The sequence below is a fragment of the Meriones unguiculatus genome, chromosome 3 (genome assembly GCF_030254825.1).
Source record: "Meriones unguiculatus strain TT.TT164.6M chromosome 3, Bangor_MerUng_6.1, whole genome shotgun sequence".
Taxonomy (NCBI): Eukaryota; Metazoa; Chordata; class Mammalia; order Rodentia; family Muridae; genus Meriones; species Meriones unguiculatus.
The window spans coordinates 2,060,387-2,080,526 of NC_083351.1; the positions used below are offsets into that span (position 1 = coordinate 2,060,387).

At 51.7% G+C, this 20,140-nt stretch overlaps 1 protein-coding gene across 1 annotated transcript; it reads left to right on the top strand.

Moving 5' to 3' along the window:
- The first annotated feature begins 2,068 nt into the window (after positions 1 to 2,068).
- Ccdc27 (coiled-coil domain containing 27) lies at positions 2,069 to 19,730 on the top strand. Its single transcript, XM_021656508.2, has 12 exons — positions 2,069 to 2,263; positions 2,868 to 2,994; positions 3,803 to 3,913; positions 4,686 to 4,840; positions 8,619 to 8,798; positions 9,387 to 9,479; positions 9,744 to 10,194; positions 10,395 to 10,525; positions 13,332 to 13,409; positions 13,652 to 13,864; positions 18,177 to 18,281; positions 19,534 to 19,730. The coding sequence occupies exons 1-12, from the start codon at positions 2,069 to 2,071 to the stop codon at positions 19,648 to 19,650; spliced, it is 1,956 nt and encodes a 651-aa protein (XP_021512183.1). The 3' UTR covers positions 19,651 to 19,730.
- The last annotated feature ends 410 nt before the right edge of the window (positions 19,731 to 20,140 follow it).

A 20,140-nucleotide genomic window follows, 5' to 3' on the forward strand; every position in this document is an offset into this window, starting at 1 on the left:
GCACACATAAATACAGTGATAAATCAGTACAAATTCTAGCCAGGTGTGGTGGCACATGCCTTTAATCCCAGAACTCAAGAGGCTGAGGCAGGTGGATCTCTGTGAGTCCAAGGACAATCTGATCTAGATAGTTCCAGGACAGCCACTGCTATGTGGAAAGACTCTGTCTCAAAACAAAACAAACAAAAAACAAAATAACATCTATAAATTTAAAATATTTAAATAAAAAATAAAGAAATGCTAGGTGAAACTTTTCAGGCCAAAAAAATACATAGCCACAAGAAGTAATTTTTACAACTTGTTTTTTGAGAAGTTCACATGGTCTCTGAAAGCAAAATGGGTAACTTTGTCTTTTGATGTAGGAAATATAAATAGACCCAGCACTTACAACAACAGCATAAAGAATAATGAGAGGGCCCCAGCCCTGTGCCTCTGGTGCTCGGGGAAGCTGAGGCAGGAGAAGCTCTTGTTTGAGGTCAGCTTGGGGTACATAGATACCCCATCGCAGAGAAAAGAAGATGGGAGGGAAATTGCAGCTGGTGCACCCAACTGTTGTAAGACATGGAAAGGCGGAGCTACCCGCCGTGCAGCGGTGAGTGCCCAGCGCAGAGGCGCGTATGGAGGCTCAGCACCAAGTGAGGCGGAACCCTGCAAAAGCTAGAAAAAAGAAAACAAGTAATAAAATAGCCCAAATCAGCCTCAGTCACTACATCAAATATCAACCGATGGAGTCTGCCAAAATAAGGATCCATTAGCCCAGATGAAAAGGCCAGACCCAGCCTTGGGCTGCTCATAAGAAAGGCGTGTTGTTTTATTTTTAATTTTTAAAAAAGATTTATTTTTGCTGGACAATGCTGGCACTTGCCTTTAATCCCAGCACTTGGGGAGCAGAGGCAGGTGGATCTCTGTGAGTTCCAGGGCAGCCTAGTTAGTCTACAGGGTGAGTTCCAGGACAGCCAGGGCTACAGAGAGAAACCTTGTCTCAAAAACAAACAAACGAAAAAAAAATTGTTTTTATTTCTAGTGCATGCCTGTTTTGCCTAGAGGTATGACTGTGTCCTGCATGTTTGCAGCTCTCACAGAGACCAGAAGAAGTCACCTGATCCCCTGGGGTGACAGATACAGATGGTTGTGAGCTATGTGGGTGCTGAACCTGGGTACTCTGCTAGATCCATGGCGCTCTTCACCCCTGAGGCATGGTTTCAGCCCTGTGATATGCATTTTTAATAGAGAGGGTCAAGCTGAGGGTGAGCAGATGGGCAGGCAGATTGTGAAATGGCAAACATGCCCAATAAGATAGACTTCAAGGACAAAAATGTGAAACAGACAGGCAGTGTATCAATGAATGAGTTGGGTGTTTTGGGTGTGTGTGTGTGTGTGTGTGTGTGTGTGAACAGCCCAGGTATCATTCCTCAGGTGCTATCCAACTTGGTCTGATAAACAATAAGACCTTGAAAAACAAAAGAGTGATAACATGATTGAACACCCCTCATTACTTGAAAAGGGAAGAAGGGTCATGTCAGTCTAGGCTAATGCTCACCTCTGCAAGATGGTGAAATCAGCGATGATTTCCGTTTCCAGTGCTCTGATGAAGTGGGGACCACTGTTTCTCATGATGTGGTTGAAGCATGTGACACCTGGAATGAAAAGTCTGTCACTGTGTACAGTGAAGACATGCCAATAAAGTAAAGAAAATCACTACTGCTGCACCCAAAAAAATGAGAGAGAAGAATCTGGGCCTCTGGGGTCAGACCACCTCTCTTATCTTGTGACATCCTGGGATTTGGTGGGACTACTGTTCGGGTCAGATTCCCAGCCCCTTTACCTAATTGCAGGAAACTGAGAAGACTATGACCTTGCCCTGTTTCTATGGAGACATCTGTGATGCCACACAGTGCTCCCAGGAGCCTGAAGGACGGGAGCATTGGAAGCCTGTCTTTTCTGGCTTGGACCCCTCTGAAGGGACAAGCTAAGGCTGACTTTCCCTCCATAACTGGAGCTTCGCACGGGAGCAATAGGCCTGTGCGGTCATTCAGGGTGAGCGTCTGTCTTTGGCTCTGTCTTCTCAATGAAGAAAGAGAACTCACTTGAGGAACACCAACCACGAACTCCTCAGATCAGCAAGGGCCTGGCCCTGCTTCAGAAGATTGCCAGCCGGATCGCCCAGGACCCTGACAAGAAGCTGCTGCAAGGAAGCGGTCACAGCCACTCTCAGATGCTCAGCAATGTGGCTCAGACCCTCAGCAGCTACAATGAAAAAGTGGTAAGGGCAGGGCTGGGGGAGCACCTTACCTACTGGGCGAGCATGGCCGCCATGGAGCTGGCAGCTTTCTCTCTTGCCTAAGGCCCATGGGATCCGTCAACCAGTTGAGCTTGGTGGCATGAGCCGTACACAGAGCCAGGGGGGCCTAAGGACGGCAGGGGTCCAGAGCTCCCAGGCTTTCCTGGAGAGGTAGCTACGGTGGAGTAGCTGACTCCCCCCTCTGCAGACCTTGGCTCCTGCTTGGTCTGGACAGCCAAGCCCAAAGGAGAAAGAGAACCTGAGCAAAGAGACCCAGTCTGTCCTGAAAGTCAGAGAGGAAGGTGAAACCGAGAGAAGGAGCCCATAAAGGGAAACCCAGATGGTAGGGTCACCTGACCCACCATGCACCAGGGGAGCCTGGGAATGGTGGTGACAGGCTCGGTGACTTCCTAGTTGGGTGCTGAAAACGCAGCCAAGGGTTGTCTTTAACGTGGGGCTCCCTGGTATGCTTTCCAGCCGGCCAGGAAAGGGATGAACCATGGCGGGAGTGACCTCGTAGACACGGCCCGTGCAGCCGTACCGAAGGCACACCCCAAGCATCTGGTCTCACCTTTTCTCCTGCCAGAGCGAGCTCAGGAAACGGCCTACCCCTGCCAGCTTTGTGACAGAAATGGAAGAACTGAAAAAGGCCTTCCTCATGCGGCCTGGATGCCCCCAGTTCAGCACCAGGACCACATCCGTGTCTCATGTGGGTAAGATCTCCCCCACCCCACACCACCAAGGGTGACTGGAGAAACTTGCCGCCTCCTGGGTCCCTTCAGCCTGTGAGGAGCCCCTGCTCATGATTCGGAAACCTCCCATGGCAGCGCAGCATGTGAGACCTGTGTTGAGGCTGGGGGGTGGCCAGCCCCCGAGGAGAGATGCGAGAGGACAGAATTCTCCCCACTCTTGACCCTTCCTTCTTGTTTTTCTGTTAGAGTGTGGGGGTGGGAGAGGAGAGGGTTGGAGTTTCTAGAAACTTCTGTGAAGAGGACTTTAAGACCACAGATGCCTCAGTGGGAGCAAACACCCCAAGGAGCACTAGAAGCCTTACATCTTGCACCTCCTCATTCTGCTAGAGCACAGGAGTGCAGACAAGGCCATTGGCCAGCTCAGCCGCCACCCAGGGGGACATCACTCAGGGTCAAGGTGACACCCCAACCTCTTAGCTCTTTGACCTGCGATGGCTCCATGTCCCCAATGCTGGCTTGGGGACTTGAGTGTGAAGTTCAGCAGTAACCAAGAGAATGGTGGGACTATTGGGGGTGGGCCGAAGCTCAAAGTCCAGCATGCAGGGTCTGTATCCACATCTTGTCCTTGGGCCCCACCATCGGTCTGTGATCAGATGGGCAAACAGACAGAGGATGTGTTGTGCTGGAGCCCTGGAGTGAGCCCCATGACTGCATCCGAGGACTCACTTGCTCCTGGCCTCATGTTTAAAGACAGCATGACAGCCTTGGCCCTGGAGATTCTGGGACAGGGAGAACTTCTTGTCAGCTCCTGGCATCTTGCACATTGCAGGCTCCTCCACCATGGCTGACCTGCCCAAGGACCCATGTACCACCTCTGGGACTTGGAGGACAACTGATTACCATCCCCTAGACAGGAAGTCCTCTGCCACCAGTGTGGATGGTAAGGGATCCTGCAGGCTTCCGCCTTCATCTTGCTGGGGCCCTGGGTAATAAAGCTGCTCCCCAGGGACGCCTGCTGTGCCCTGGTGAAACTCTTCCCAGGATTTCCTGCCTCTCAAAGACTCTGGACACAGGCTGCCCAGGGCCAGGCCTGCAGGCCTCTACTCCCACTGGGGGAGACACTTGCACTGTCCATTGTCTTTGATGAGCTGCAGTGGAAAGCTAAGCCCTCCTTCTCTGTGCCACCTGCTTCCAGGCCCCCTGGGCACCGCCTCCTTGAATGGAGAAGTAGGCTTTCATTTGCCAGAAGGTGAGATAAACATGATAGTTTCAGATTATGACCTACATGCACAACTCCTTAAAAAGGTGAAGGACCCCAAAGTCTAAAGCAAGAATCTCGGGTTGAAGAGGGCTGGGTCACAGGCTGAACAAGGGCGGTTTTGGATGGTTCCTGCCCTGGCTCTGGGGCTCTGGCTCCTCTGCCCTGGGATCTGGGTGTGGAACCTGATGCTTGCCCACCGGCTGAGCACATGCTAAGGGGATGTGGGTAGATGTGGCAGTCCCGGGGCAGTCCCGGGGCAGCCCCGGGGCAGCCCCGGTAGCCTCTCTCCACAGGCTTCTGGTGGAGGAGCTAGATGAGACTTTAAGGCTTTAACTGGGCAGTGGGAGACAGGCAGCTCACAGGCACTGGCCTCTGAGAGAGGGTCTGGAGGGGGCTATCACAGGGAAGGCTCCACAGCCAGACTGCCCTCTGGTCTCTGCTTCCTCCCTAGGGCGCTTCTTTTCATCCAGCAAGAGTGCTTGTGAGCTCAACTACTCAAAGAAGAAGAGTGAGCCCCCAGGCACAAGTCCCTCCAGCAGCCCAGCCATAGTCAAGAGGTCCCAGAGAAACAGAATTCCTTGGTACATCTCAGTCATCCATGAGAAGGTAGGGTCCCGGACCCCAGGGGACTGTTGTTCTATTGTCTGGCTGGCTGTGGCCTACAATGACCTCCAGACACCCTACTTGGACTGCTAGAAATCCAATGATTCACGCACACACAGCCATACATAAATAAATGCACACACACACACAGGCATACATAAATGCACACACCCACACGCTGCCTTCTTCCTCATCTCAGCGTATGGCACTTTAATCTGGCACAGAACTTGCTAACACGTGTGGCCACCAGCCATTCTGTATCTCTGCAACCCAGAAGCCCCTGTGAGCATGAGTTCTAACAGTTTGAGTGACAGAGACAGCAAATGCCCAGAGATTTGTGTACAAGCCGGCACATGCTGGTGTGATCTCTTCTTTCAGAAAAGAAAATAACAATAAAGCTTGTGAGAGTCAAGCCCACAGTTTACCTTGTCTCAGAAATCTGCTGAACTTGGCGTCCAGGTTATTCTGGCCTTGTTTTAAATTTCCAGAAGCACCTAAGCTAGGCTTTGAAAGAGTCTAGATCTGCCTGCTGTACCACTTTCCTTTCCAAGGCTCGCACCCTGAGTTCTGCATGTGCTTACAGCCCCTCACCTTTCTATTCCTTTTTAGCTTCAGACAGTCTCACTGGTTTGTTCAGGCTGGCTTTGAACTCACTACAACCCAGGCAGACTTTGAACTCGCAATCCCCTACCTCAGCTTCTCCAGTGAGTTGGGCTTGCATGTTTACACCACAGACACGTTTTGATAACTCACAGATCACACTCTTTACGAGGTAGGTGCTTCTTTCTTGTGTGGTGCCTGCAGCGGCAGCCTCCTCATTCCTGACCTCCCTCAGGAGGTCCTCAGTCCAGTCGTGGCTCTCTTTGGTCAGCTGCCTTCCCTGTGCGAGGCCTTCTCTTAGCGTCAGCTCTAGGTTGTGCTGACTTGCCCAAATGTGTACTTACTATCTCTGTACCACAAACCCTCGTGTTCAGGTGGGCACGTGCAGGTGTGTGTGCCAGGTGCTCGTGTGCACAGGACAAAGGGCAACCTCAGCGTTGCTCTGAGGGTGCTTCTGTTCTCTTTTACGAGACAAGGTCTGTGCTGGCCCCAAGGCTCTGCTGTGTCCATCATCCCAGTGCTGGGATATAAGCATGCCCCACCTCTCAGCTCCAGCTTTTCTGTTTGTTTTGGTTTGTTGAGAAAGGGTTTCTCTGTATAGCCTTGGCTGTCCTGGACTCACTCTGTAGACCAGGCTGGCCTCAAACTCAGAGAGATCTGGCTGCCTCTGCCTCCCTGAGTGCTGGGATTACAGGTGTGCAGCCTGGATAAATGCTCAGCCTGGCTTTTGTTATATATATTATATATATATAATATATAATATATTATATATTATATATTATAATAATTATATTATTATTATTATGTTAACTTTAAATTCTTGGCTTTAATAGGGTGAATTTTTCATCTTGATTTGACTAGTACTATATTTTTAATCAATTATTTCATGTGCATGAGTATTTCGCCTGAACGGATGTCTGTGTTCTGTGTATAGTATCTATGGGGTCTAGAGAAGGTGTCAGATCCCCTGGAACTGTAGTTATGGATGGTTGTGAGCCACCACGTGGGTGCCGAAGGTAAAACTCTAGTCCTCTGGAAAAGCAGCTGCTGCTCTCAACCACTGAGGCACTTTCCCAGCACCAGTGCCTGTCTCGTGTGGTTGCAGAGATCACACTCAAGCTCTGGCAGGGCAGCTCCCCAGCTCCGACCCATTCTTTTCTGTACAATTCTTGAAAACACACGGAGGAACACAACTAGACAAGAGCAAATGAGTGGCTGCAAGTCTCGGCAAGGATGAGTCCTGAGCACTGGCGTGTGTGCTGCTGACACTACATGATGATACACCGAGGAGTTCAGAGGTGCAGCTGCCCTTTGACCTGGCACTTCCTGTCTGCTGTGCTGGAAACAGTGTTCACCACGCTGTCACTACTCACTTGTGCAGCCTCACAGGCCGCTCAGCAGGCTGGAAGCCTCTGAGGGAGGTCAGCAGGCCTGGCGCCCTCCAGGATCTCGGATGGCATTGCTGGGTTGTCCCTGTGCCTTCTGGGAGGTAGTAGCTGAGTCCTCTTGTGCAGTGGCAGGAGAGTCACTCACACCAACAAGCTTGCACCAGCAAACTCACGCTGTGTTGCCTCCTCAGCAGCCCCCACAGGAAATGAGCTCCCCAACCCCTGCCGTCCTCAGACCACTTTAAGAGATGTGCACATGTCTAAAATCACCACAGGCAGAGTCATAACATTTGTTTTCTGGTATTGTTTTCCCACTTTATTTTGAACATTTGAAAAAACTGTAAGAGACACACAAATACTGCCCATGCCCCCTTCGCGTTTCCCAGTGTCACAGTGGTGCGTGCTGGCTTCTTTCTTTTTAGTGGGTGCCTGTGTGTGGCATTTGGCTCGTGGACATGGATTCAGGTGCTTGTAACCCATGCCTGCAAGAGTGGGAAGGAGTTAGGTGCCCTCTCCAAGTGGTTTCTTCTTTAACCTGCAGGCTGCACAGAAGCCTGGGGTGTTATTTCAAGTCCTATGAGAGATTAATAGTTACCTTCCTTTCTAAAAAGCTCTGTCTGGGGTCACTTTCCTCCAGCCTGAAGACTCCTCTTTGATCTTTCTCTGAGTTCTTATCTGCTGGTGGAGAACTGTTTGCTGTAAGACATGGTAATTTGTCTTTCCTGTTGAAGAACTGTTGGAATGGAGGTTTTGAGAATGGAAGGCTGGAAGGCTCCCTGAAAAGCCCTGGGGAGGTACTCTTAGGTGCTGTTGCCTTAGTGTGAGGACCATTAAGAACACAGGTACCTAGAATTTCAGCCAGAAGGCTGACCAGGCTTTGGCCCTCACCTGAATGCCTTTGCACAAGGGTTTAGAATCTGCTCTCAGGCAAGATGTATAAAGGCCATGGGCACCCCAGGGCATGGCTGTAACAAAGAGCTGCATGGCTTGTCTCAGGGTTTGAGTGTTGGGAGCTGCTGTTGTCTGGGTGGCTGGGATGGGCCTAGCAGCCCAGCCTCTGGTTTCTACACAGGGTCTGAAGGGACTCTAGAGCACTTGAGCACGGCTCTGGCAGCCCCTGTCTTTCTCCCCCATTCCCTCTGCCTTGCTAAACAACAACAACAAAACATTAGGTTACATTCCTAAAGTTAGCCACCAAAGTCTATTCCCTTATTTGGCCACTTCTTCTTCTTCCTGAGGCTGACTACCAAAGTCCAGCTATCAAAGTCCAGCAATCAAAAGCCCCCTTTGGCTCACCTAATTAACATGCTCAACTAAAATTAAACACCTCGGGGCTGGAGAGATGGCTCAGAGGTTAAGCGCAGTGGCTGTCCTTCCAGTGGTCCTGAGTTCAATTCCCAGCAACCACATGGTAGTTCATAACCACCTATAATGAGATCTGGTGCCCTCTTCTGATATGTTGGTCTGTATGCAGGCAGAATACTGTATAAATAATAAATAAATCTTTAAAAAAAAATTAAACACCTCATCCTAACAGAGTTTCCCGATTTACCTTTATAAACCGCCATTTGCCTATAGTCCACATCTGTCTCCAGAGGCAGTCCTTTGTTCCCTTGCTTCTCCCTCTTCCTTGCCCCTTTTCTCCCCCTCCTTTGCCTCCTCCCCCCTCTTCCTGTATCTCCTGTCTTTGTCCCTTATCCCTTTCCTGTGTCCCTCTGGATCAAGCACATCTCCTTTGGGCTAGGAACTTGGTATGAGGGTCCTGAGCCGACACCTTGATACCTTCCCTTCAGAATCACTCCCTGTTCCTGCTGGGAGAGGAACTCCAACGTCTCTCAGAGCTGGAGATCCAGATGCAGAAGAAAGATCAGGAGATCCTGATGCTGCAGAAGGAGAGGGAGACCCTCAAGAGGCAGCTGAAGAGCCTCCTCAGAAGCAAAGCCGCAGAAATGTCTTCAGCTTCCATCAAGACGGTGAGCCTTCCGTCAGGTGGCCTGTGGGAGCACGCAGGTGTCCCCCAAAGCTGCAGGCTCTGCTTCCTCTGTCCTCTTAGGTCTTGGCAGAGGGCTGGGCAAAGCAGGTCCATATGGCCAGGAATGGTCTCTTGATTGGTCCAAGATTTGATGTCTTTCATGTCTAATGACACCCCTGAGCTTATGTTGGGGCAGGCATTAAGTGAGAGCAGGGAGGAGTCACGGGCAGTGTCTGGGCACCTTGGGAGAAACTGCCCACACAGATGCCTGAGGAAGAATAGACATGACTTCTGCTACCCCATCCCCCAAGGGCTCTTATGCAGGCATGGGAGGACAGGGAAGCCAGGTGAGCTACAAATGAGCATGATCACTGTGCCAAGTGTTTGCTGGAAGCTGATCTGTTGAAACCTGGAGCCCTGTTGTCCACCAAGGCTGCTAATCGGCAGACCATTGCCTTGCTCTGATGGATGGTCACCCACCTGTACCTGGAGAGACTGACGTTCCCTTTGAGAGGAGGGAGGAGGGCCATCCTCAGGGGCTCCTGTGGGAGCAGTTGCAGAGCCTGAGGTTCACAGCATCATCTGACAGGAACAGTCCTTTGACACATCGATGAAGCTGGGCAGGATGAGTATGCTGAAGACCATGTACAAGGAAGAAGAGGGACAGCAGCCCTGGACACAGGTGTGCAGCCAGCGGAGGCCCAGCTGTCACCCCACAGGTCTTCCTAGCAGGACGGGTGCTAGCGGGCTCCAGCCTACAGTCCCGGTCTGTGGTGTCCTTCCCGAAGTGCAGATGAGGGCAGTGGGTCAGCTTGGTCCCTGTCCTCCCCAAGTGCACAGGTCAGCTGTGTCCTGAGAGGAGGAGGCAAAGTTGCTGGATGCTTACCAGAGTTGGCACCTTTTCCTGTACCCGTGGGCATCCGTATTCTTCTCTCTCTGTCCCCAGATGCAGAAGGAATATAGCATGGCAGACAGCAGCAAGGAGCTGCATATGGGACTAGGAAAAGAAGAGGAAAAGAGCTCCGAGGGGTCATCCATGGGGCCACTCAAGAAGGCTGTATCTCCCAAACCCAGGCCCAGCACGGGCAAGATCAGGACTGTGCCGAGGGAGGGCTTTGAGGAGGAGGAGGAAGAGGGGGAGGAGGAGGCAGAGGAGGAAGAGGAAGCAAAAGGAGCTGAGGAGGGAGAGATAGTGCTGGAGGAGGAACAGGAGATGTGGGAGCTGAAGGAGGAGGAGGAGGAGGAGGTGGTGGAAGAAGAGCATCGCCCCAAGGCCTTCTCCCTGACGGAGTCCTTCGAGGAGGAGTTGATGGCCCACCTGGAGGAGTATGAGCGCATGCTGACGGACTATCAGAAAGAGCTAGAAATCACCAGGACCAGATATTCCCTGGCCACAGGTAGGAAGGGCCAAGGGGCGGATGCTCCTGGGTGTGGGTGCTCAACTCTGCTGCCTCTGCCCAGTGGGTGGGAGAGGCAGGAGAGGCGGGTCCCTCGCCACCAGGAAGTGTGAGCAGGCATTCAGACAAGCCACTCAGACCCAGGGCCTAACAGCCAGTCCTCACCTCCTTGCCCTGCCTGTCTGCTCCCTTGCTCTTAGGAGCCATCACATCTTTACAACGGCAAATCGAATTCCAGGAGTCTCAGCTGCGAAAGGTCACCACAGAAAACGAACTACTGGAAAAGGAACTCCGTGAACGGAAACAGCAGATACAAGCCATGACCGACAAGGTGGTGTGACCATGCACTCAGCAGCCCCAAGAGCCTGGCTCAGTGAGCACAGCCAGCAGGGCCCATAGTCCCAGCAGCCCAGGGAGCATGGCCTTATCTAGAAACAGAGACTCCAAGTTCAGGGCACCAGCTGGTGGCAGCAGAGCCAAGATTGCTACCTGAGTATGTGGACAGCTACAAGCCATAAGCACAATGCCCTCTGTTCTTTGCTCTAGAGTGTGTGTCCCTATGTCCTGTGCCATGGTAACCCCAGTCACTTCCTAAACATTTGCTGGTCCCTGAGCCCCAGGACTATGTTTATTCACCTTTAGAGGATGCTTAGCTACTGTGTTCACTCATGCTTCTGTTAACAAATACCCAGGATAAAACATGTTATGAAGTAGAAAGGTTCCTCCCAACCCCAAGCTGCTCCGCAAGTTCCTCCGACAGCCATGGCTTCTCAGTTTTTTAGCAAATTCTTCAGGAAGCTCTGCTCAGGCAGCAGGTAGCAGTCTACCTAGTGGTCTTCTTGGTGACAACAGTGGATGACTTCCTCTTTCCCCATTTCCTCATCCGCCTTCCGAGGGTGGGCACTCTCCTCACCCTTTGCTCTCTCCAGTATCATCTTATTCCAACCTGAGGGAGAGCAACATTGTGCTGACATCATTCCAGCAGTTGCCTGAGACACAGGTGACTTTCACTAAACACTGCGAAGATTCACGTCACCATCCTAAGCTTGTGCGCCCACGTTCTTCTCTTTCTTGATGATGCCCTTGAGGTTTTGCGCAACACATTTCTAGGAGTTTTCCAGAAAGGATGAATATCTGTAAGGCCTTTGGGAATGAATACCAACTACCTGAAGATGCCTTGATCCTACACATTCATAACCATCAGATTGACAGTTTAGAAGTCATTATCCCACCTTCTGTGAAGGTGACAGGATTGTAGCTTCCAGACCTGCCGGCGGGAAGTCCAAAGTCAAAAACTCTGTGTCTTAAGGCTGTCTGTTGGAAAGTGGTGAGGCCCTGTTCAGGGCGACCTGGAGCCACACAGCGCGGTTACTTGCTTCTGATTCTCAGGGAATTTCACATCATCTATCCCATCACATCCCTTCCCAGCCCTTCCATGTCTGCTCTCCACACTGGGCCCTCCCCTGTAAAAGAAGGAGAAGAGAAAAGTAATTCCAAAAAGAAAAAAAAAGTCTGCTTTGTGTTGGCTATACACTTGCTGGAGCAAGTTTTTAATGGCCTGCCCTTAAAATAGAGCTGAGCTCTTCCCCTCCCACGCTGAGCTGTTCCCTAGAAACCTGAGGGGTGTCATCTCACACTGTCCTGGCCCCAAGTGGCCTTCAGGAAGTGTGTCCTATGTTCTAGAATTTTTGTCTGCACGGCTGTGCACTTCTTTGTTCTACTTTTGTTTCTGTCGCTGTGACAGAACACCCTGACAGAAAGCAACTCAGAGAACAGAAGCTTCATGTTTGCCCGCGGTTCCAGGTCACAGTCCCTCATGGCAGTGAAGTGAAGGCAGGAGCCAGAAGCAGCTAAGATCTACAGTCGAGAGCAGAGAATGAACGCTTGGATGCTCAGACAGCTTTTTCTTCTGCACAGTCCAGGACCCCAGCCAGGGCATGGTGCGGCACTGTGTGGCCTTCCCACGTCAATGAACACCCAAGACCACCTCCACCCAGATGTGCCTGCCCAGGCACACCCAGTGAGACCGACAGGGTCTCTTATTCCTGTTCAACTTGTTGCCCTGGGGGCTGGCTGGAATCTCACTTTTCAGCAGAGTACACTGTCATCCCCAGGGTCCCCCCTGGCCAGTTTCCATAGAGTCTCATCTTTAGGGTAATCAAATTTCCTTGAAAGCTAGGGAACTGGAAGAGTGTCTTAGCTAACCAATAAAGGCTTTTTGCTTTGGGTTCTGGGCCTGGAGGCAGGAGGTTGAAAGTATCCACAACTCGTCCTCAGGCCTGAAACTGAGTGGTCTTTACCAAGGCTCTTGGTACATCTGTCTTGTTAAAGCTGGCCACTGACCGCCAAGCCTCTCTAAAACTGGTAGGAAACTGAGTGTGAACTGTGCTTCCCCGTGAACAGCTTAGGGTGTGGTGTGGGCTTTCTTGGGTTAGGTCTGGGAATTGCTGAAGGAAGACCTCAGACTCAGGTAGTCTGCAAAAGCAAGGAGTGTTTATTCTGCAGAAATTGCCAGCATGCTGGGGCCACCATTCCATAGAATGGCAACTCTGAAGTGAGCACCAAGCTCGCTTTAAAGACAGTTAGGGGGTTTCCCTAGTGTGATTGGGTAATTTTTTATTGATTGGTTGGTGCTGATCTAGGGGATGGTTGTGGGGAGGGGCTTCACGGAGTGTCCAGGTAACAAAGAGTGCTAACAGAAAGTGCCCAGGCGATAGCACCATTTTTACTAGCTAAGCAAAGCATTTCTAACTAACTTTTAGTTTGATTGGTCAAGTGCTTGGGCACCTTTCAAGGCGGTTATTAGGGAGATATTGAGTTATTGTATCTTGTTTCCACGGACTGTAGTTTTCTTTTTTGAGATATAGAAGCTTCAGGCCTGTTCAGTCTGAAGCCAGTTTTGAAGTCTCTCATGGAGTCAGACTGGCTTATTAAAAACCAGTCCTCTCGCTTGGATCTGCAATGTCAGACAACACCCAGCACTCTGCTTCTATGTCCTGGGACCCCTTGTCTTCTTCCACATCTCTCTGCCAGAAACCCACAGCTTTCATTCCTGGGACTAAGGAGGCAGGTTGGGCGTCTGTGTTCTGCCTGTCCTGGGCCCGGGAGCCAGGCTGACCCCACTGTCTGCCCTGCAGTTCTCCAGCCTCCGTGAAGAGAAGAAGCATCAGGAGATGATGGGGCTCATCGAGAAGGAAAACCTCTTCCTCCGACAGGTGACGGCCCGGGCGTGTCTGAAGGCCGGGCAGGGCTACCATCCTTGTGGGTTGGGAAACCGTGACGGATAGGAGGAGACTGGCGCGCCTTCACAGCTGAGTTGGTAGTGCCCCCACTTTACAGACCCACACTGGGGGCATCTGGCAGTGGCCGGGCTGGGCTGCAGGAACCTGAGGTTGGGAAGGGGTGGTACAGATCACACAGGAGCAGCTAATGCTCGACCCTTCCTGGTTCCCCGCAGCAAGTGTCTGACTTGGAGGCAGAGGTCACCAAGGACGAGCAGGCCATTGCAGAGCTTCACAACAAAACCAGGGAGCTGCAGGCTCAGGTTAACCAGGACAAGGACCAACTGAGGCGGTGGAAGGAACTGCATGATGACCTCCAGAGCCGGAATGAGATGATCCAGCAAGCAGAACAACAGACCCGTGTGGTTCTGGAGGGTGCTCAGATCAGGGTAATGCCCACCCTTGCCCGCCCGCCACCCAGAGGTCAGGTATCATGTTTGTGGCTGCCCACATTCTTACCAACCACCCAACCCACACAGACCATGTGCCCAGTAGACAAGGGTTCTGGCTCATTCTGCCTCAGATTGCAATCGATGTTTGGGAAATTTCGGGGGAGTGGTGAGGGCTCATGGAACATTCTGGAACACAGCAGGCAAGGGCTAGCATTGTTCATGGAGTGGGCCTTGGGCCCAGCTAGAAAAACAAAAGGTGGGAGGGAGGGTGGTTGTATCCATGTCTGTCCTGCCTTCATCCTGCTACCTCCCTCCTGTTTCTCCAATGTTTCTCCCTTCCTGCTTCAAGTCCTCTTATCTTTTCTAAATTGCCTTAAAAAAAAAAATAACTGGGTCTAATTAGGACTGCTGGTATGCGAGCATGAACAACCTGACAGTGCCTACCCCTCAAAGAAAAGTGACTGCTTCATCTCCATGGCTCCTCAGCTGGGGGTGGGAGCTCAGGAGCCCACTCCTTTTCATGCTGAAAAATAATCATATGCACGTGTGTGGGTGTGGTGGCGCGGGCAAGAGCAGGTGCCTGCAGAGGCCAGAAGCCTCAAATTCCCGGGGAGCCGTAGTTCCAGGCAGCTGTGCACACCCTGTGTGGAGCTGACGTCTTGTCATCTGTGGCGGTGTCATTGAAAATGGCCCTTGTAGGTGCAGGTGTCCCCAATTGATCCAACTGTCTGGGAAGGGTTAGAGAGTGTGGCCTTGTCGGAGGACAGTCTTTGAGGTTTCAGAAGACTCTTATCATTCCTAGTGTCTTCCTCTCTTCCTCCCACTTATGGGTCAAGACGTAAGCTCTTACATGTGTATGTTACAGGCCTGTGCTCCACCATCATGGATTTCAACTCTCTAAACCCTAAGCTCCACTTAAACACTTTCTTTTGTTAGTTGCCTTGGTCATAGTGACTTACTGTAGCAATAGTAAAGGTAACTAGACCGAATCAGATTCAGATCTTCTGCAGGAGTGCTACAGGCTCTCAGCCACTGACCCATCATGCCCGTGACAGCCCGTGCTGGAGTTTTTAACTGCCTTGACCCTGCGTAGTGAGCACAGCTCTTGGGAGTTCATGTATGCGATGGCCACATCCAGAGGAACACTGCACAGCCCTCCCACCTTCTTTCTTGAGGAGGAGCATTCTGACTATTCCCACCACAGGGGGGAGCCGGAGCAGAGAGGATGGACATCCAGTCCTGCTTGCAGGTGAACTGGGCCTGGATCCTCCCCTTGTGTCGCTGCGGTGCCCTGAGTCCAGTGCAGAGACGTATTTGCCAGGAACCCAGGCTGCAGGAGAGAGTCCATTCACCGCTCTTTTTTGGAGTCCAGAATGAAGCTAAAGGGAAAGGTTGTATGCAGGCACAGGCTCTAGAGAGATCTTTAATTCCTAAGCACCCATGTGCCAGGGCGGGCAGCTTACTGCGGCTCTGTCCTCCTTTCTGCTTGGGTCACCCCTCCTGGCCATCTGGTCCCGCCGTGTCCTAGGGACAACGCTGGCCTAGAGAAGGTGTGTCTTGTATCATTTGCTGCTGTGTATGGTTATGGTAGAGTCTCTAATTCAGAGACCAGTATCTGCAGGGGAGGAAAACTGAGGCTGGACACCCCAGATGACTGCTCCCTCTTGACCGGAGGCAGCAGCTCCAGAATAGAGTCTGAGCCTGCAGCCTCTGGGCTCATTGGGTATGTGGTATGGTGCTTGATACCAAGTGGGCAGCCAATAAAAACTGGGAAGAAAATAGAGGCAAGCAAATCAAGAGTTCTAGGCTAGCCTCAGCTACACAGGGAGCCCCAGATGAGCCTGGGCTGATAAGACCTGTCTCAGGGGCCTGCAGAGATGGCTCAGCAGTTAAGGCTTCTCTTTCAGATGACCTAAAGTCAGTTTCTAGCACCCACACTGGTGCACAAACCACTGTGAACCCCATTTCCAGGGGCTCTTACTCCCTCTTTTGGCCTCAGAGGCCACTAGCATGCAGGACACAGACAGGCTGGCAACCGTTAAAGTAACTTTTATTAGCCTGATTCGTTGTGTGGGAGGCTTACTGCTTCTGCCTGCTAAACTAGGGCAGCTGTTCTGGCCCAAATTCCTCTTAGCTGACTGATTCAATCTGGTTTCTCTGAATTGTGCTGCTTGGCCTCAAACTAACTCTAGCAACATGTTGTAATCTTCTGGCTCCTTCTCATTCTCTGGCTCATCCTGTCTTCACCTGTGTATAGCTTGTTCTCTATTCAACCTATCTTTGTATGTATGCGACGGCCACGTCCAGAGGAACTCTCCTGATAAAACTGCCTCTGAATTCAATGAACCGAACTGCCATGAACTCAGCTCCACTGCACTGCCTCTCACCGCCCTGATTCAACCCACCTGACTGCACAGAACTCTACAATTCAGAGGTCTGCACGCCTCTGTCTCCTGAGTTCTGGGATTAAAGGTGTGTACCACCACACCTGGACCTAAGCTTTTCTTTACCTGAAGCTTGCTCTATGCCAAGCTGGCCTTGAACTCTGTGCTTGCCTCTGTCTCCTGGGATTAAAGGTGTGTCTGTATTTCAGCCAGATCACACAGACCTAGAAGGTCTTTGGATGTGTGATTTCTTGCCAGAGCAGCTACATTCTGAATTTAAAATCTTTTACAGGCAATACTCTTCATATACGTGAAATAAAAATAGATAAATCTTAAAAAACAAAAAACCCTGTGTCAACTGTAACATCAGAAAGAAGGAAGATCCCTTCACTTGACCCCTGGACATTGGCTGGATGACAGAGACCCAAGCTTAAAGACACTGACAACACCAACATCTAGAACACCTGCGGGATAACCGCTAGGATGACCCCTACGATGACCCCCTAGGAGCTGGTTCACAGCAAAGCTGCCTTAGGAGGGAAGGAAGAAGGGTCATATGCCCACAGGCAGGAGCCCAGGGCACTTGGAAACCAGCCACCTGCTTCTGGGAGAACATCCTGGAGGGCCAGGAGGAGGTGCTGACTGGGGAGGAGAAAGATGGCTTTAGGGGTCAGGTACAAGTCTGTACCATTTTGATTGGATTTTATTTATAGTTTTTCAATGTCACAGGCGAGTCCTAGGGTGCATGCTAAGCAAGTGCTTTACCAGAGTGAAAACCACTCCTGGTCTATTTTAAAAGTTGTGTTACATCTGTTTCCCCCTCTGTCTCTCCTTCTCTCTGTCTGTGTCTCATGGAGCATGTGTGGGTCAGAGGTTAATTCTGCGGAGTTGGTTCTCTCCTTTCACTATACAGGTCCCAGGGATGGAACTCTGGTCATCAGGCATAAGAGCAAGGGCTTTTACGTGATGAGCCATCTCACTGGCCCCATGGTTGTTTTCTGAGTGTCAAGGTCTAATGGATGTGTCTGTGTGCCCACACGTGCACATGTGTGTTTAATATATATATATATTGTAGATAAGAAAGTGATTTGTGTCAACGACTGATAGTCTCTAACAAGGGCTGGGGTAAATAGTTAAGAGGCTGAGATGGGCCTGGGGAGGTACTCAGCCATTAAGAGCACTGGCTGTTCTTCCAGAGTACATGGGTTCAATTGCCAGCAACTGCAGGGCAACTCACAACCATTAGTCCAGTGGGATCTAATGCCCTCTTCTGGCATCTGTGGGCATTGCATGGAATTGGTGCACAGATGTATGCATATAAAATAAAATTAGAGTAAAACAAAGAGGCTGAAGTCTTCAGTTGCATCCAGAAACGAAAATTTAAAAAATGATTTTGTCTATGTGTCACTCTTAGTTTTTTAAATTATTTCTTTTATATGTGTGTGAGTCTGTGAGTATGTGCCCACAGAAGCCCAAAGAGGTCATCAGATCCCCGGGAGCTGGAGTTAGAGGCAGCTGTGAGTCCTGTCAGGTACTTAGGAAATGAACTCAGGTCCTCTGCAAGAGCAGCAAGTGTTCTCAGTCACGGAGCTTTGTCCCAGCCCTGAGCTGGGAATACATCTCAGTGGCAGAGCGCTTCCCTCGTTAGCATGTGAGAGTGTCTTGTTCCAACTGGGGAATGTGGTGCACTTTTCTAGTTGAAGAACATAAAAATAAGTATGTTGGTGTGCTCAAGCTTTCGGGTTTCAGTGTGGGGCCACCCAGAAACTGGGTGTGATCCAGAACATTCTAGCCCTTAGGCAAGTCTTGTTTCCAGCCTTGGCAAGCAGAAGCAGAAAGCACCTTCCTGGCCTGCAGGGCTTCCTGTGGCAGGGCCAGGCCGTGCTCTCCGCAGCAGCAGGCAATGGCTTTCCCTTTGTTCGCAGCTTGAGAGGCTGAGGAATAAGATCATCCAGGCCGTCTACAGTGTTAGTGGGACCAAGAACTTGTCCACTGAGCTGTCTGACAACTATATCCTGGATTCCCTACAGGTGAGGGGAGCCACGCTGTGTCCCCACTGCCCGCCACCTGAGGCTGAGAGAGGAGGGGAGCCAAGCTGTGTCCCCACTGCCCACTGTGGAGGCTGAGACAGGAGAGACATGGGCTCAGTTCAGAAACCTGGTTCTTAACCTGGCTATGCCACCCATGCATTGTAACCCCAGGACTGCCCTTCTCAGCTTAACCAGAGGGGACCAGGCTACCCCTTAGGGGTAGCTCTGGCATGGAGTTGGAGAGTCTGAGCTGCTGTCAGCCTCATGGATCCAGGAGGGGTGCTCAGCGACCCCTAATCTCCTCCCTGCATGGGGAGAGAGACAAACCACCTGCATTCTGGAAGTTCTGTGCCCAGCTCAGTTTCCTTGGTGGAGCCCCTCCATAGAAGCTCCTGGGCCAGAGTCCTGGCACAGATGCCTGCCTCAGCCTTGCCAACTCCTACAGATCCAGAGTCCCCCAAAGCAGAAGCTTTAGAGAAGCCTGAGGCAAAATTACATAGGCTCTAGTGCCAGTGGCCCACCGGCCCTTGGTGCTAATCCCAGGGCTCTCTGTTTCTCTGAACTGTAGGGCCTTTCCTGTATAAGGGGGATGGACATGCCTACCCTGATGTATAGGGCACCAGAGTCCTGGGGATCATTGAGGTAGCAGGCTGCTCTGGTTGGCCATGAGCCACACAGGATCACATCTCATTAGCAACCACTCTGTTCCCAAGTTCTAGACCTTCCCTGGCCTTGCTGTGTGAGCCCAATATGCCCTGTGGCTTATGGGGAGTGAGCCTGGGTCACTGCCACCTCTGGAGAGCTGGACCCTGGGAACAGGCCTATGGCCTTGTGTCTGATGGGGATGGAGGAGGGACAGAGGATGGCGAAGATGCCTGAGGTCCTGTCCTCCGGTAGGAGTGAGAACATCGCTGGTGAGGGTCCAGACTGCCCTTCTGCATTAGCTGTGAAACAGATCCCCTCCTGGTCTCTAGGCATCTAAGGTTCCCTTCATGTTGACCGAAGCAGTGGGGTTAGTGAAGGACAGGTGTGAGCTGACTCCTGGAACAGCAGGGTCTCCTTCCACCCTGCCTCCTGCCACACCATCTCTGCGGCCCCACCACAGCCCTACCACAGCCCTGACAGGGACTGCATGCTCCAGACGGAGACTTTTGCCATTGTTCTGTTATTACCGGTTTGTGCTTGCCTGCCACAGCAAGTCTTGGGGTGGGTGGGCCTGGGAGACCACCCACCGACTATGTTTCTTGTCCAGAAAATCATCACGGAGAGAAGTGACTTCTACAGTCAGCTGAAGCAAAAGGGCGTGAAGGTGCCCCCGCTGCAGCAGTCTGATGTCTTCCTGTCCAAGACCAAGAAGGCCCCCAAATGACGCGGCCTACTCTGCTGAGGCCGGGGCACTGCTGGCGAAGCCACCCTGAGCAGCCTGTTCTGTGATAGAATTAAACCTTAGCGTTGGCCACCATCGTCACACCTCTTTCTCTGGCACTTCTAGGACCTCATCCTCTGCACCCTGACCACCTGGGCTGTGTCCCATCCCACAGCTCCCTCTCCTGGGCCTCTCTGTGGGGAGATCCACATCACATCCCCAGGGTCCTCTCCCAGGGTTCTCCTTGCGGAGGGCCAGAGACTGGGTGCCCCCAGGCCCCTTCAGAGCCACTTCTGCCTGGGGCATGCTCTTGCTAGTGGGGACAGTTTGGAAGATGGAGAAAGGGTGGGGTGCAGTAGGGAAGCTGGTACCCGTGCCAAGGATCATCCTTCCCCGTCCTTGGGCTCCTGCTGCCTGTGCCACGTGCCCTTCTCAGTGTAGCGCTCATCTGCTGCCCTTCGCCCACATCTTGTGCACACACTTTTCTGCTCCT

Excerpts from the sequence above, each read along its gene's own strand:
- Ccdc27 (XM_021656508.2), top strand. The coding sequence starts at position 2,069 with ATGAAGAAAGAGAACTCACTTGAGGAACACCAACCACGAACTCCTCAG. Across the intron at positions 10,526-13,331 it reads TACAAGCCATGACCGACAAG|TTCTCCAGCCTCCGTGAAGA; the intron begins GTGGTGTGACCA and ends TCTGCCCTGCAG. Across the intron at positions 13,410-13,651 it reads AAAACCTCTTCCTCCGACAG|CAAGTGTCTGACTTGGAGGC; the intron begins GTGACGGCCCGG and ends GGTTCCCCGCAG.